Source organism: Crocodylus siamensis, chromosome 9 (genome assembly GCF_052110815.1).
Source record: "Crocodylus siamensis isolate JL-2025a chromosome 9, ASM5211081v1, whole genome shotgun sequence".
Classification (NCBI taxonomy): Eukaryota; Metazoa; Chordata; order Crocodylia; family Crocodylidae; genus Crocodylus; species Crocodylus siamensis.
Window position 1 is genome coordinate 43,345,505 of NC_143403.1, and position 16,181 is coordinate 43,361,685.

The 16,181-nt window shown below is 51.7% G+C and overlaps 1 protein-coding gene across 1 annotated transcript in view; it reads left to right on the forward strand.

Annotated features, from left to right (window-relative positions):
* Nucleotides 1–16,181, forward strand: part of POLE (DNA polymerase epsilon, catalytic subunit) — a 63,332-nt gene that overhangs the window by 13,302 nt on the left and 33,849 nt on the right. Inside the window, exons 15-22 of the mRNA XM_090062484.1 lie at nucleotides 945–1,157; nucleotides 6,389–6,496; nucleotides 6,887–7,015; nucleotides 7,399–7,501; nucleotides 7,639–7,785; nucleotides 10,974–11,119; nucleotides 13,703–13,851; nucleotides 15,852–15,944. Coding sequence (XP_089918610.1) covers nucleotides 945–1,157; nucleotides 6,389–6,496; nucleotides 6,887–7,015; nucleotides 7,399–7,501; nucleotides 7,639–7,785; nucleotides 10,974–11,119; nucleotides 13,703–13,851; nucleotides 15,852–15,944 — 1,088 coding nt within the window. The remainder of the gene's footprint in view (nucleotides 1–944; nucleotides 1,158–6,388; nucleotides 6,497–6,886; nucleotides 7,016–7,398; nucleotides 7,502–7,638; nucleotides 7,786–10,973; nucleotides 11,120–13,702; nucleotides 13,852–15,851; nucleotides 15,945–16,181) is intronic.

The following is a 16,181-nucleotide window of genomic DNA, read 5'->3' on the forward strand; positions in this document are numbered from 1 at the left end:
GCTCCTAGCCGCCCTAACTGTGCAGTAGTTCTTGCGGATGTCTAATCTAAACCTACTCTCTAATAACTTGTGTCCGTTGTTCCTTGTCATGCCAGGGGGCACTAGGGGAAACAGTGTTTCCCCTAAACCGTTCTGGTCTCCCCTAGTGAGTTTATAGACAGTCACCAGGTCCCCCCTCAGCCTTCTCTTGTGAAGGCTGAACAGGTTTAGGTCCCGCAGCCTTTCAGTGTAGGGTCTGTCCTGTAGTCCCCAGATCATGCGAGTGGCCCTCCTCTGGACCCTTTCAATGTTGTCCACATCCCTCCTGAAATGGAGCACACAGAACTGGATGCAGTACTCCAGCTGTGGCCTGACCAGTGTTGCATAGAGGGGGAGGATCACCTCCTTGGCCCTACTTGAGATGCACCTGTGGATGCACGACAAGGTCCGGTTAGCCCTGCCAACTGTGACCACGCATTGTCGGCCTGTGTTCATCTTGGAGTCAATGATGACTCCAAGATCCCTTTCCGCCTCCGTGCTCTCAAGAAGGGAGTTTCCTGTTCTGTAAGTGTGCTGCTGGTTTCTACTGCCTAAGTGCAGCACCCTGCACTTGTTGGTATTGAAACGCATCCTGTTTATGTCAGCCCACTGCTGTAACCTATCCAGGTCTTGTTGCAGTCTTTCGCTTCCTACTAGCATGCTCACCTCACCCCAAATTTTGGTATCATCAGCGAATTTAAACAGTCAGAGGCTGAGCTTTGTTTACTATCCCCTAAATCATTTTGTCTTGGAGTAGGGGCATTCTCTAGTCTTGTATCTAAATGCAAGTGATGGCTGTAACTAGTTCCGCATCTCACTGACTAGGTGGGCCAACCTAGTCTTAGTTGCATAGGGCTTTTGTGTGGCCAGGTTTGTACTGGGTGTCTAACAGCCTGATAATAGCAGCCCCATGTTTATCTCCACAGGTGTTACGGAAGGGTTCAGGAACGCTGTGTGAGGCACTGCTGATGGTCCAGGCCCATCATGCCAACATAATCTTCCCCAACAAGCAAGAGCAGGAATTCAACAAGCTCACCGAGGATGGTCATGTGTTGGACTCTGAGACTTATGTCGGTGGTCATGTTGAGGCGCTGGAGTCTGGGGTTTTCCGCAGCGACATCCCATGTCGCTTCAAAATGGTAGGCTTCTTTGAATGATCTTGTCTCTGAAAGAGGGTGAAGAGAACCAACATGAAGAATATCACTCATTTTGATAATTATGTTCCCTTGAGATTCTGTTTTTCTTACTGGGAGTGAGGGAATAAGTCCAAGACACAGATGTTTTGTACTTGTGTAGAGCTGCTGAGCACATGAAGTCTAGTAGAACAGGGCTGTCCAGTTGGTGGCCCCCAGGCCTCATTCAGCCCCTGGGCAGTTAGCTTTTGGCCCCTGGGTTCCTGGTCCAGGAACGGCTTTCCCAATTGCTCTCCTGATACTGCTGGATCTTTGGGCTCCCCATGTATCCTCCAGCTTCTGCTGCCTAACCCTGTCCCATGAGGGCAGGATAGGGCAGCCCGGGAGGGGGCCTGCAATTGAGTAGCCTGCAACTAGGGAGCTTGGGGGTGGAAGGGCACTAGGTGCAGTGTACACCCTGGCAACATTCAGCTCTGGAGGTGTGCAGTTTAAAAGTTGGACAGCTAATAGAGTAGGGGTGGGCAAAATACAGCCTACGTGCCACATGCGCCCACCAGCTGATTGGATCTGGCCCAAAGGCAGGCACCCACCAATTAATTGCATATGACCTGGCTGTCAGTTGCCCCCATTGTACTCCCCATGGGGCCAATTCATGGCCACTGCTGCCTGGGGCAGCATGTGCTGTGCTTCCAGCCTCCTCCACCAGTGGGCGCCAGCCTCAGGCAGCAGGCACAGCTGGGCAGAGCTGTTGTTGCCACTGCTCAGGGAACTGCTGGGCTGCCTCAGCCTTCAGTGACAACAACTCCTGTCCTTGCAGGAGAGCTTTGGGCAGCAGGTAGGGAGGGGAAGCTGCAGCATTGAGGGGAGTAGGGTTGGCTCTGCCTGCAGCTCTCTTTGGTCCTGCTTGTACATGGCTGGGCTGGGGAGCATGTGGATGGAGTGGGGGGCATGAAGGAATTCGGCTGTTCACAAATCCCCATTGGGCAGGCATGAGCTAGGCAGGAGCCAGCATGAGCTTGATGCAAGTGGAAGCAGCAGGAGCCAGCACAGGCGCAGCTGCAGCTCTGCCAGGTGGGTGCGGAACGGAGCCTGAGAGAGCCCATGGTGCCAGGCTTGACCCCCTGCACACCCCCCCGCCCCCCTCCTGGGGGCTTCCCTTGCTACCCACTAGCAGCAGCTACTTTCCCACCATTTTGCAGCGTGCTGCAAGCCAGGCAGGCAGGCAGCACTGATGCCCTCCCAACACCTGCAGAAGGGCTAGGCTCAGCCACATCACTAAGAGTGGGTTGGAGGGAAGCCACATACCCCACCATACCCACACACACCACTTACACCCCCTCCACACAACCACACATACACACCCACACACTTACCCAACACTTCAACCACACTCACATCCCCCCCACACACCCTCCCACATTCACACACATCCACACCCCAAATATTCCCCTACCCCTCTACACACAATATACAAGCAACCCTTCCTCCCAAGTAGTACTTCCTGGGCAAGGGGAGAGTCTTCCAATGGCAAAGATCAGGGGTTAGGGTTGCGACTTCCAGTCACAAGATTGCGACCAGGGCATGGGGTGATCCTTGCAACCCCCAACTCCCATCTCACCAAGGCACTTGTCTTTCAGCATCCCACTTACTAACCTCCTGAGCTTGTTGAAGTTAGCCTTCTTCAAATCTAGCACTTCTGCCCTACTGGTTATCTTTCCTACTTCTCGACAGATAGTAAATTCCAGCAACTGGTGGTCTTTATCTCCTAGACTACCCTGTATCTGCAGATCTCCCACCAGGTCATCCCTTGTAGCAAACACCAAATCCAGTAAAGCATTTCCCCTAATGGAATCATATACTTCCTGCGTTAGGTGACGGTCCTGTATGCAGGTTAGGAACCTACATAAACTGTCGGATCTAGCTGACTGCGCCTCCCATTAGATGCCAGAGTAATCAAAGTCAGCTATGATAACCATATCACTTGAGCATACTGCCTCTGAGAGCTACCTTAAGAATTCCAGGCCTAGCTCATCCTCCTGGTGTGGTGGTCTGTAATAGACTCCCACTACCAAGTTCCTTTCAGCCTGACCCCCTTGTATTCTGACCCACAGTACCTCAATTTGCCCCGCTTCAGATCTCATCTTGATTACTGAGGATGTGTATTGCTTCTTAACATAGAGAGCAACACCCCCGCCACCTTTTTCCTACTCTATTATGTCTATACCACCTATAGTCCTCAATGTCTACTGCCCAGTCGTGGATAGGGTTCCACCAGGTTTCAGTTAGTCCAACCAGGTCAAAGTCTTTGTTTGCAAGCAGGAGTTTGAGTTCCTCCTGTTTGTTCCCCATGCTCCTAGCATTTATATAGAGACATTTAAGTCCCCAGATAGGTGCCCTTGGTACCCCCTGTCCTGATGCCTATCAGACCCTGCAGTACTTGCATGGACTTTTCCAGTGCATGGCTCCTGGTCCGTCGTTCCTAGGATATCTCCGTCTTTTGCATCCCCCATTCCCCAACAAACCTAGTTTAAAGCCCTGCATAGGAGATTAACCAACCTGTAAGAGAACAGACTCTTACCTTTTGAAGAGGGATGGAGACCGTCTTGTCCCACCATGCGTCTTTCCTGGAAGTGCAGACCATGGCCAAAGAAGCCAAAACCTGCACAATGATACCAACTCCAGAGCTGCAAGTTGGCTTCTCCAATATAGCTGTCTTGACGTGGACCACGACTGCTGACCGGGAGGATTGATGAGAAGATCACCTGTGCCTCTGAGCTTCTAAGCCTGGCACCCAGAGCCTTGTAGTTGTTCATGATCCGACCTAGATTACTCCTGGCCATATCATTTGTTCCCACATCCTTTTCTTACCTCCATCAAGGATTGGAGGGATTCCAAGATCATCTCTGGGTGTTGTGGGATGGAGTTAAGAAAACTCTTGTCAACAACAGAGTCTCGATTGAGGTCTTCAAAATGCTCTTTCCAATGGGCATTGATGTCTCCCCTTTTCTTGATCAGGTCTCCTCCATCCTTATGTGTCAAGGGGGTTGGTCCCTGAGTTCTCGAACCATAGATGGCTTTGATGGCACTGAAAACCGTGCCTATCATGGATGTCAGTGAGACGTTGAATTTACCTAGACTTGTCTTCCCACTATTTGTTCTTCATGTTGTGGGTCCTCCTTTGAACCTCTGCCTTTTGGCTTGTTGGAGATTCACTGTCTCGAGCTTGAAGTTGGTGTTGTTTTGACAAGCACAAAAGACCTTGTACTTGTGATTGATCAACTCTTGGATCTCCTTGTCATTCCCATCAAACCAATCTTGGTGTTTCCTGGTAGAGAATCCAAGTGTCGCTTCGCAAGCACAGTGGCCTTCAGGGCACCTCACACATTGGTGACATTCTCCCATTGTTGTTAATTGGAATTAACCCTTTTTTGTTGAGGCACTGGTGGAAGAGGTCTTGCTTCATTGGATTCTTGAGTCCTTTGAAGTTGACCTTTCATCGGCATTTCTTCTGCTATAGCCATTGTTTAGAAGCTAGTTTTGAGTGACGTAACCAAGTGGATGAGTCGGTGATCAGTCCAGCAATCGTCGGCTCCTAGCATAGCTTAGGTGATGCAGATGTCTTTGTGATCCTGGGCGCAGAAGATGACATAGACTATCTGGTGCCAAAGCTTAGATCGTAATGTCTTATGCTTGTTTTTCTGGTGGAACGCGGTGCTGGTGACGGTGATTCCATGTTCTGTGCACTTGGTCAAGAGGAGGATATCACTGGAGGTGACCTTTCCTACTCCTTCCTTGCCAGTGGTTCCATTCCAGAAATTAGAGCCCTGTCTGACTCTTGTGGTGAAATTGCTGAGAAGAATAAGTCTGTCTCCCTCCGGAACATCAGAAAGGACTTGGTCAGGGTTGGTGTAGAATTCCACCTCGGTTTCATCAGTGGCATCAAGAATTGGGGCATGCCTCCTGATGACAGTGGCATATTAGCTCCCCTCCAGCTTAAGACAGAGTCATGAGGCCCTCATTAATTCTGATGGGGAACTCACTGAGTTGGTTTATGAGTTCATTCTTAACGGCAAAAACCCCAGCTTTGTGAAGTCGGTGTTCTTCCTGCTTACCCTTCCAGAAGAAGGTATAGCCACCTCCATGTTCTTTGAACTGCCCATCTCCCACTTGCTGAGTCTTGCTTAGTGCAGCTACATCAGCACTGTGTTGCCTGAGTTCTTGGGCTAGGATTGCAGTGTAGCACTTTGGGTGTTTACTACTGGGGTTTTCTATGAGGTTCTTGATGATGGTGTATATTCATTGGTATTTTTTACCACAGTAAAGGTGATACTACTGGAAGCAGTTATCTAGTCAGGAGGAAATACAGAATACTGTATTGGGCTATGTTTAGAGCACCTTTCCTAGCCCCTTTCCCATGTCGGGTGCGCAGAGAAGATCCTGACGAGAGCCGCTCAGTCACAGTTACAGCTACTGAATCTCACTTCTGTCTTGTCCAAGTGCTAGATGACCTTCTTGTAACTGCTGCCCTTGTGCCAGTTTGTGACTAGGCACTTCCAGACCTCACAATCCTGCTCCTGTTGCTGTTAGCTGGTTGCCAAAGAGCTTGAGGAATGTGCTGAAAGCTGTTTTCATGGAACACGGTTCTTTTATCATGGAGAAGCTGCTGCATATCAGTTTCCACATGGCTCTTGACAGAATGGGGCCTTGATCTAGTGGCAAGGAGACCAAGACAACTGGGAATCTTGCTCCACTGTAGCCTTCATCTGCCTTCTCAGCCATTGAAATTCTAAAGTATCTTCCACCTTCACCATTGATGACTTGTAGACCTGTGGCTGGGGGCTGGGCAGGCTTATATTAGTGGTGACCTGTACTCGTCATGTCACAGCACTGTCTAAGGATGCATGTTTTTTCAGAAGGGAAAGCATTGACATCTATTGTCTTCAACACGTACTGGTGGTGCTGCTGCTGCTTGGTCTGCAACTGCTTATTCATCAGTTACTCCTACTTATTTCACAGCTAACCTTCCCTGAAGGTCATTCCACCATCTGCCACCTGTGGACGTGCTGGGTAGCAGTATAGCTCTGCCCCACCGCCATATTATTCTAGAGACATCTCCTAAAGCTTATCCTGAAAAATGGCAGCTTAATGGGAGTTTGTAGCTGCTTCCTTAACTGGACAGTGGGGGAGGTTGGGTATGAAGAGCTGGAGATAACACTTTTATTCTCATACCTTCCTAGAATCCTGCTGCCTTTGACTTTCTGCTACAGCGTGTGGAAAAGACATTAAGGCATGCCATTGAGGAAGAAGAGGGTTTGCCATTGGATCAAGTCACCAATTTCCAGGAGGTAACTTGCCCTGATTCCAGCACCAGGGGCTATGGCCTGGCATGATGTTTTCAAGGAGACATGAGTGATGGGATGGTGATTACAATATTTGATGTTACTTTAGATGAGCACAACTCGTGTGTGTGTAATGTTGTACAACAGCTCACTTCAGCTGTCATTCATATCAGGCTTGCCCTGTTTCTGTTTATCATAAGTTGATACCAGAAACAAAATCTCATGTTTCTGTAAGTGGCATCTTACCGATGCCAAAGAAGTGATTCCACCATTATAAGCTTCCTACTCCCGTGGCTCTTCCTATTCCTGTCTTCTTGGGACCTTGTTTGCTCTCTGGTCCCTGGCTGAATCATTATTTTCTCTCTGTCTGATTTGCGCATCTTATCCTCACTGCAGGTTTGTGATGAAATCAGAGTCAAGCTGAATTCCTTGAAGGATGTTCCTAATCGGATTGAGTGTCCCCTTATATACCATCTGGATGTGGGAGCCATGTATCCCAACATCATTCTAACAAACAGGTTGCAGGTGGGTAGCAGGCATTTACAGAGACCTTAGATTCTTTTCAACTGGCAATGAGCTAATTAATTTTTCAGGGTAGAGGAGTAAAGCAGGGCTGGGGTTGAAGGTCTAAGAAGGCACTTGAAGTAAACCCATTGCCTGCTAAAACCACAGCTGATAGGTGGGCAGAACAGAAAGAGGCCTCTTAAGAGTTCCAAATTCAGTTGATAGAGATCTGGAGTGCTGCCTAGGTGGACGTCTTCTGATCATTTACATCCACTGTTTTTAATATAACCTGCATCCATAAAGACTGCAACATAAAAGCCTGGAGCTGAGGACTTGCATGTTACACTGTAAGAGTCTTAGAGCCAAGCTTGTTTCTTTAATCTTGTGTGTCTGTTTCTTTCCAGCCCTCTGCGATGGTGGACGAGGCCACATGTGCTGCCTGTGATTTTAACAAGCCAGGTGCCAATTGTCAGCGTCGCATGACCTGGCAATGGAGAGGGGAATTCAGTGAGTGTTACTTTGGTGCTGGGCTGCTAAAATTCTCTTACTGTATTGCATTGTGGATAGAACATGGAGGTTGACCCAGTTATAGTCTGAACCCGTTTCCTAATCCTCCCCAACCTCATGATGATGTTCCCTTGTAGTGCCTGCGAGCCGCAGTGAGTATCACCGCATCCAGCAGCAGCTAGAGTCAGAGAAGTTTCCTCCATTCTACCCAGATGGACCACCCCGTGCCTTTCATGAGCTCTCCCGTGAGGAACAGGCCAAGTATGAAAAAAAGCGATTAGCAGGTGAGAAAATAATCTATTGTATAGCATTTGCCAGTGCTCAGAGCTCATGGTACATAATGTTTTGCATCATCAGGATTTCAAAATCAAGTTTTGTCTTATGTTGCTACTTCAGATCTGTGAAGAAAGGCTGACTCTTTGTCTGGTCTACATGGGTACAATCTGTGCGCTGCAAGTGATTATTCACTCGCTGCCTGTAATAATAGGGACTGTCCCATGCAAGCATAATTGACTAATCTGTGTTCATTTTATCTGTTCTATGTAGAGTGTTTTACTCACCTCTTTCTCATTTTAATTTAGAATTACTTTGTTCGCTGTTTCAAATCATGTGTTCCCATTGCCTCTTTTCAAGTGTCCCTGTATACTGTTCCCTGGGATATACAGCCAGTTTCCAGTCTTGCGGTTGTGAAACAAACATGCCAGTGATGAATCAGTATAAGGGTTTATAGGTACCAATGACTTGTAATTTTTGACAACAGATTCATTCATTTCTGGTGATCATTAGCTCCAAAATATATCAGTTAAACAGAAATATTAGCACCATTAACAGTTTCACCATTTCTGTAACATTGTTGGAGAAGAAAAATCCAGGAAGGTAGGAGCTATAGCAGCATTGCACAATTTGTTTCAGCTGCAGGGCCACTTAAGGAGTTTTGGTGAGCTGTCAAGGGCCACAGGGGTACACCCTTTGCCAAGCTGCTAAGTCCTGCACCTTGACAAGTGCTTTGCCCCCCGGTTGCCATTTTAGGACTAGAAGACCCTCCCCTGACCTTTGCCACCAGAAGTCCGCAGCCTTCCCTGGAAGCACTCCTTTTGGGAGTGGTCTTGCTTAGGGGTGCACCAATAAGAGATTTTGGGGCTAATACCAATAGCCGATATTTAAGGAGGCATATCAGCCAATACCAATCTGATATCGGATACAGCTACCATCAGGTAGTAAGTCCGGTGTGGTGTAAGGGGAGTGGGGAGGGAAAGGGTGTGGGAGGCCAGATCGACACCACCCTCTGAGGGAGGGGGACAGGCACTACTCAGCAGCAGTGGGGAGAGCGGAGCAGGACAGAGGTATGGCTTGTGGGGTGGGGGCAGCTCCCCATCTGCTTCCCCCCCACCCCGCCCCACTCACCGTGGAGAGCCCCACGCAGTGGACCCAAGATAGCTGCAGCCATTGCTCCTTCCAGCCCACACAGACATAAGGGATCAGGCACCTCCTGTCCTTTCCACCCATGTGCCTGCAGGCCTACCAAGTGGGAGCAGGGCTGCCTGTAGCTCATGACACAGACCCTGTTGCCCTTGGGGCACTCATGGCCTGCAGCAGGCAGAGCCGCCTGGTGGCACACAGCTCCCCACCAAGTCTTGGGAGCTGCATGTGCCAGCAGGCAGCAAGGCCAAGCCAACCAGGTTCCATTATGTGCCGCTCCCAGTGAGTCGAGAGCTCCATGTGGTGCCGGGAGTGCCATGCAATGGAGCCTGGTCAGCTCAGCCTTGCATTCTGCCAGCGTGTGCGGCTTCTGGGACTTGGCAGGGAACCATGTACCTCCAGGGGACTCCACCTGCCACGGTCCCTGAGCCAGGGCAGCCACTGCTTCCCTGCCTGCTTGCCACTGCTTCCCTTCCCTACTGCGTGCAGTGGCTGGGGCCCTCCAGTGGGTAAGGATGGGAGCGCAGCTTGTGCTGCCCTGGGTGGGAGTGGGCTGGGCCAGATGCAATTAATTGGGGAGCAGTTAACTGGAGATCTGGCCTGCAGGCTGTATTTTGCCCACCCCCAAACTATCGGATGAGCTGGGTTTTTATGGAAGAACTTAAGTAGTATGTGATTTTTCTGTTTTCTTGGGTTTTTGGTTGTTTGTTTTTTTTTCTTTTTTTGGGTGGGGTTCCACACTCCCACCATTGTTCCAATCTTGATCCTGTAGATAAGGCGCTGTTTCTGTCTGTGCTGGTAGGGCCTGCACATGTGCATAGCTAGGATGTTATCTCTTCCCCCTCCTCCCTCTCCTCCCCAACAGCAACTCACCAAAACTCCCTATGGGGCTGTGGGCAGGCAGGGAACAGCATTCATGAGTGGGAGGGGTGGGAGAGGCTAGGATCATATGCCCCCCAGCACCCCATATCCCAGAGGGCAGTGTGTATGTGGAGGGGAGCTGCCTAGGTGCTAGGTCCTGGGAGCCTGCTGTGGGTGAAGGGGGGTGGGGGACACATGCACCAGAACTCACCCAGGCAGTGCAGTCCACACTGCCCCCATGGCACTCTACGTGGGGTTGTGCCTTGCCCGTTCATACCAGGGTAGCCTGTGCTGCACTCCTGGCCGGGTGCTGGCCTGTGCCCCACGCTTCCAGTGGTAGTTCCAGTTCCTGATCTTGCCCCTGCAGCGCCTCACCGTGCCACTCCGGGCAAGGAGTGTCAGCCAGGTTCTTACCCCAGCATGTGGTGCTTCAGCTCCAGCTCCCAGAAGGTGGCTGGGAGCTGAAGCTAAAGCCCTGCTGCTGGGGCAGGAGCTGCCCAGCTGAAGCTTCTTGCCTACTCACTCAGAATGGTGTGATGTAGCATGGTAGAGGCAGGAGCTGTTTCCATCGGGCTGTTCCCACTGTGGCTGCAGCCGGCCAGGTGCTGCTCTGCACCCCCTGCTTCTAGCAGCAGCTCTTCCTCCCATTTCTGCCACACTGCGCTGCTCCCAGCGAGTACATGGGACTCTGGTTTCAAATACCAGTTGCCTTCCAGTGGAGCCGCAGCCCCCTCATGCTGTGATATGAGCCACCTCACTGAAACTGCTCACCTAGAGGGGCATGGGCAGAGGCAAGACCAAAAGCACGAGCCACCGCTTGAGGCTGGGAGTGCAGAGCAGCACCCAGCTACAGCTGCACTGGGAACAGCCCCACCAGAAGCTGTGCCCTGGCTGGGAGCTGGGTCATTGTGGGCTGATGGTAGCCCAGAGCGGGCTGCCCTGGCACAAGCGGGCAGGGCATGGCCCCATGCAGAATGCCATGGGGGCAGCTGCAAGCCAGATCCACTCCTCCAGCAGGCCAGATCCTGCCTGCAGGCTGTATTTTGCCCATTCCTGATCTAGGAACTTGGTCCATAGTGGCTGGACATGAGAGGCTTAGTAGCTTCTCCATTCTGCCATGGGCATAGTATGCTATCTGCACTTGTGGGTGCACAGATCTCTGACAGAGCTCCACCTATTCATTCTTTCATAGATTACTGCCGGAAGGCCTATAAGAAGATACATGTCACCAAGGTGGATGAACGCGTCACCACTATTTGTCAGCGGGAGAATTCATTTTATGTGGACACTGTGCGAGCTTTCAGAGACCGTCGCTACGAGTTCAAGGGGCTGCATAAGGTCTGGGCCTCAAATTCCCTCAACCCTTTCCTTCCTCAGTGGTAGAATGCTCCAGAAAAGGAGCAGTCAAGGCTCTCTCTTTTTGTGCTTTGCCCCTTATCTCTAACTTCCTCAGCCCTGTCTTAGGACTAAATGGGCTAATGGCCTTTTCAACCTAGACAGTTCTGCTTTGGATTTTTTTAACGTATTACTGGATTAAAAGACAAGTGGGTTTTTTTCCCCTTAATGTTGTGGTGGAGAGGGGGAAAGCCCCTCACCTTATAATCAAGTACCAGGTTGGTATGGGATGTGCCAAGTGACTGTGACTGTGGCCCCAAGCTTGGGTGGGAGCCTGAGCCAGAGCCGCAGCTTCTGCTTGCTCCCTGTGGCCTCTGCACCCCCCTGCCACTCCTCCCCTACAGCTTCAAGCCTCTGCTACTCCCAGTCTTTCCCTCTCTCCCTCTCTGCTGCACTCCTGCTTACCTTTTGTTCCACAACAGCAGGCTACGTCTTTGCTGCAGCCAGGAGCACAGAGTATGTATGTGCTGCATGCTGCCGTGAGGATGAAGCCTGCTGTTGTAGAGCAAAGGTAAGAGGGGGGAGTGGAGGGGAGACTGGGGGAGCAGGGGGAGATGGGAGGAAGGAGGGTGGGGACCCAAGGTTACAGGGGGCAGAAGTGGTGTGGAAAGAGAGGGAGAAGGAATGGAAGGAAGACTGAGGGCCTGAGGCTGTGGGGTGCAGGCATGATTGGGACCAAATGAGCAGGGCGCTAGCTATCTGCCTCTCTCACTGCCTGCCTCCTAACTTGCCCCCTTCCTGCCTGTGCCCCACTACTCCTTCCCTACCATGTGACCCCCTGCTGCATGCTCCCCACTTCCCAGTCTACTGCATGCTACCCTACTCCCTCCCCTGCTTTCTGTCCACCTACCGTCACCTGCAATAGTGAAGGGGGACAAAATTAAGATGAGCCTCCAATAGAATTTGGGGGGTTGTCTTAAATTCAGAGTAGTCTTGTATTCAAGTAAATAAGGTAGTCTTCTGGTTTTATCTCCTGCTATTGTCTGTGCAGTAGATACTAGCTAAAAGCTAACTAGGTAATATGGTGGCACTGCTGTTGATCAAGTCCTGTAAGGATCACATTTGACAAAGCTAAAGTTAATACAGAAAGGCTTATCTGCATCTGATGTGATCTTTTCTGCCCAGATCTTATTGTCTAGATCAGGAGTTTTCAACCTTTTTTTGATATGTGTACCCCTTCTGACTCAAAGTTTCAACTCCTGTACCCCTTTATATTTTTTCTTGTTTTTAAGAGGAGGGGTGTAGATTGAAGTCCCATGGTGAGGGCTGGGGCAGGTGTTGCACAGGCGGGGCGGGCGTGGAGCGGAGCGTGAGCAGCTTGTCTTTAGGGCATGGGGGGGGAGGGGGAGTGGCTCCTGCTGCTGCACACACTGCTGGAGGGCATGGTGGGTGCGTGCCCCCAGATCTGCATGTGGGGCAGGCTGGGGCCAGGGCAGTGCTGGGCTCTTCCCAGCAGGGAACTGGGCCAGGCTGTGTTCAGTGCAGGCAGTGGCAGTGCTGGGAGCAGGGCTACAGGAGGGGCTGGAGCCACTCCAGAATTTGCTATGGCCTTCCCAACACCACTGCCACCTAATCAGAGCACAGCGCAGCCCAACCCTGCTGGGAGGAGCCCAGCACAACCCTGGCTGCAGCCCACACATATCCAGGAGTACGTCCCCCCGCATGCCGTCTCAGATGTGCGTGTAGTGGCAGCACTGGGATGGGGGTCAAATGGGGGGGTTGCAGCTCGGACATGGCAGGTGCCACAATCATCACCACCCACTGCCCCACGCCACCATTACCACCACTTGCTGCTGTACCTGCACCGCTTTTCTCTGTGGGCTGCTGACAGGCCTTGCGCCTGGCCAACTGCAGGCTGCCTCTCAGCAGCCCATGGAGCTGCACACACAACTGGCCGTGAAAAAGTAGTGCAGGCATTGCAGTGGCAGCGGCACAGGGCAGTGGGTGGTGATGGCAGCAGTGGCTACCGTATCTGAGCCCCCCCCTCCAGTCTGATACCCCACAGAGAGGTATCACTGCCCATGCCCCCACCCCATTCCCCCCCAGCCCTGCTTCTGGGAGTGAGTACAGAAGCACACACCTTTTTCTCCACCTCCCTCCCCCATTCAGACCCCCACTGCTCTCCAGGAAGGGGAATGGAGGAGAACGAGCTGGGGGGGAGAAGGTGCTGCTGTGTGCCATGTGGGGCTGGCAGTGCACAGCATGCTCCTTCACCTCCCCCTGGCCTGGGTAAGATGTGAACTGTAGGAACGGGCCAGGGGAGATGCTGCCACCACCACACCTCAGGGAGCTGCGTACCTGCCCGCCCACGCATACTCCCTATGGCTTTTCTAAGTATCCCTGGGGATATGCGTACCCCCAGCTGACAACCCCTGGTCTAGATACAGGTGAAAGAATACAGAGTTAATATGAGTGAACCCGTCAAGCCCATGCCTTTAACTAGGTGTTCTCATGGAAGTTGGTTGGACGTTGTCACTCCCTGTAATGGATGGCAGAATCACTGATTGCTGTGTCTGTCATGCTCAGGTGTGGAAGAAGAAGCTGGCTGCAGCCATGGAGATTGGAGATGCCTCTGAAGTAAAGCGCTGCAAGAATATGGAGATCTTGTATGACTCTTTGCAGCTGGCTCACAAGTGTATCCTCAACTCTTTCTATGGTTATGTCATGCGCAAAGGGTGTGTACTAACTATGACCTCTCTTGAGAGAATCTAGAAATGTACTTTCCCCTATATGTTCCTTCTGGTATGTTCTTTGGGTAGAGGTTATAGGAAAAAAGATTGCTTGGTTGATCCTACACAGACATCCTGCAGCCTGTAGCTTCTTTTGAAACCTATGGGTTACAGTGAAGGATTCCTGTAATGCTAATCTTACTGTTGTCTAGGTAATGCTAATGGGCCAGCTAAAAATGACCCTGCTGTTTTTGGTGTCTAGCATCCTGATGTTTCTTGTGACACAGGGTCTATGACCTAGACCTAAGGAGATAAGACATCAGAGGGGGAAATACGTATGATCCACACTGCTGTCTGTTCTGCCTTTCTTGCTTTGGAGACACTTTCATCTTGTGACTCCTCATTGTGTCCTTTGCCCTAAAGCAGGGATTGGCAACCCACAGCACATGTACTAGAGCACAGCAAGCAAGGCCATTTTGCTTGGCACATGGGTTGGTCTGGGCTCTGGGCAGCTGCTGCCAGCCACAGAGACAGGGTTGTTCTCAGCAGGTGGCTAGGAGGCTACAAGCCCTGCCACAGGCAGCTCGAGCTTTGTGGCTGGCAGCAGCTCCTCAGAGCCTGGGCCAGCTGCAGGGGTGGCACCAGTCTCTTCTTGGTGAGGGGGCTCTGAGAAGGCTGCAGTAATGAGTGGGAGTGGGTGGGCTCAGCTGCAGGAGGTGGGTGAATGGCAGCAATGCTGGAGGGGTTGCTATGGTGGGGGTGGGGCCCTAAGGCGAATGTTGGCATGGCCATAGCCCCTCCAGGCTGCCCTAGTGCCATCCCTGTGCACTGGCTCCAGAGCCTCAGCCAGGCTTTGCACCAGTGGTGGCTGCGCACACCCCTTGAAGAGTGGATGGTGGAAGAGAGACATGGAACAGTGCAACCCCAGACTCCTCGCCCACCAACCGCTCTGAGGCTCCGTAGCCCTGGCACCAACTCCATGGTGGTGGCAACTGCAATAAGGGACACAGGGCTGGGGAGGGGCTGGGGCATTGCAACCCCAGCCTCTTCGCTGCCATCTGCTTGGAGGCCTGCATGTGTGTGCCCTGGAGCCCAGTGCACTGGGGCACCACTTGGGTGGCTTGAGGGAGCTGTGGCCACCCCAAAATTCACCTTAGTTCCACCCCTCTAGTGCTGCCCAGGCTGTGGCCACCCACCCTCTCCAAACCCAACCCTCCACATGGGAGTGCCGCACCTTTGTGGGCTTAGCTGCATGGGGCAGGCAGGTGGTGACCGCACTGGGAGGGGTGGCTACAGTGGGGCTAAGGCAAATGTTGGAGTGACTGTAGCTCCCCCCCCCAGCACTGCCCCTGCAGCTGGCTGATGGGCGTGCTTCAGGCTGGGGCCTTGGCAGGCTGTGCTGCAGCCTAGGAGCCAGCTCCCTGGAGAAGCACAGGGGCTGCAGTGGGCCTGGGCCATAGTCTGGTTGGACTCTGTCCTGCAGCCCAGCAGTATGCATGCACATGTGCCCGTGTGTGTGTGTCTGGTTCTGTGTCCATGTGTGCACATGTGTCTCGTTCTGTGTGTTTCTGTGTGTGTATGTCTGGTTCTGTGTGTGCGCGTGCAGGTGTGGACTCGTATCTGGTTCTGGGCATGTCTGTGTGTGTGGTTCTGTGTGCGTTCAGGCATGTGTGTGGTCTGGTTCTCGCTCACACAACACGCTTAACAAAAAAAACCAAACCCCAATTACAGTTAGTATATGAAATTTTATTCATTGTCACCAGGTTTAGAATTTTTAGAAAACCTGATATTTACTGGGGGGAAAAAAAGGCATTTATGATTATTAACTATATTAATATACAGTATGTCCTGTCATGTACCACCCGCCCCCGTTTTGTTTTTCTGGCATGCTGGCACTGGCTCCTTACAAAGTAGACATTGTGGTTTTTTCGGCATTCCAGCCAAAAACGTTGTAAGAGATGCTGTTGTCTGCTGTCCTATTCACATCTAGCCTATGTTCCCCACAGGGCTCGCTGGTACTCCATGGAGATGGCTGGAATTGTTTGCTTCACTGGAGCAAACATCATTACGCAGGCCAGGGAACTGATAGAGCAGATTGGGTGAGTGCCTCCAATGACTGATGCCATACATGGCAGAAACATGTTAGAGCAGAGGCAAGCAATTATTTTGGGCAGAGGGCCACCTACTGAGTTTTGGCAAGCTATTGAGGACAACATAGGTAGTCCCACTCCCTGATAGGTGCCCTGCTCCCTGGTTGCCATCTTGGGACCAGAAGTCCTGCCCCCTAAACCCCAATCTTTGCCCCTAGAAGTCCCTCCCCTTGCCCCCAGAAGTAC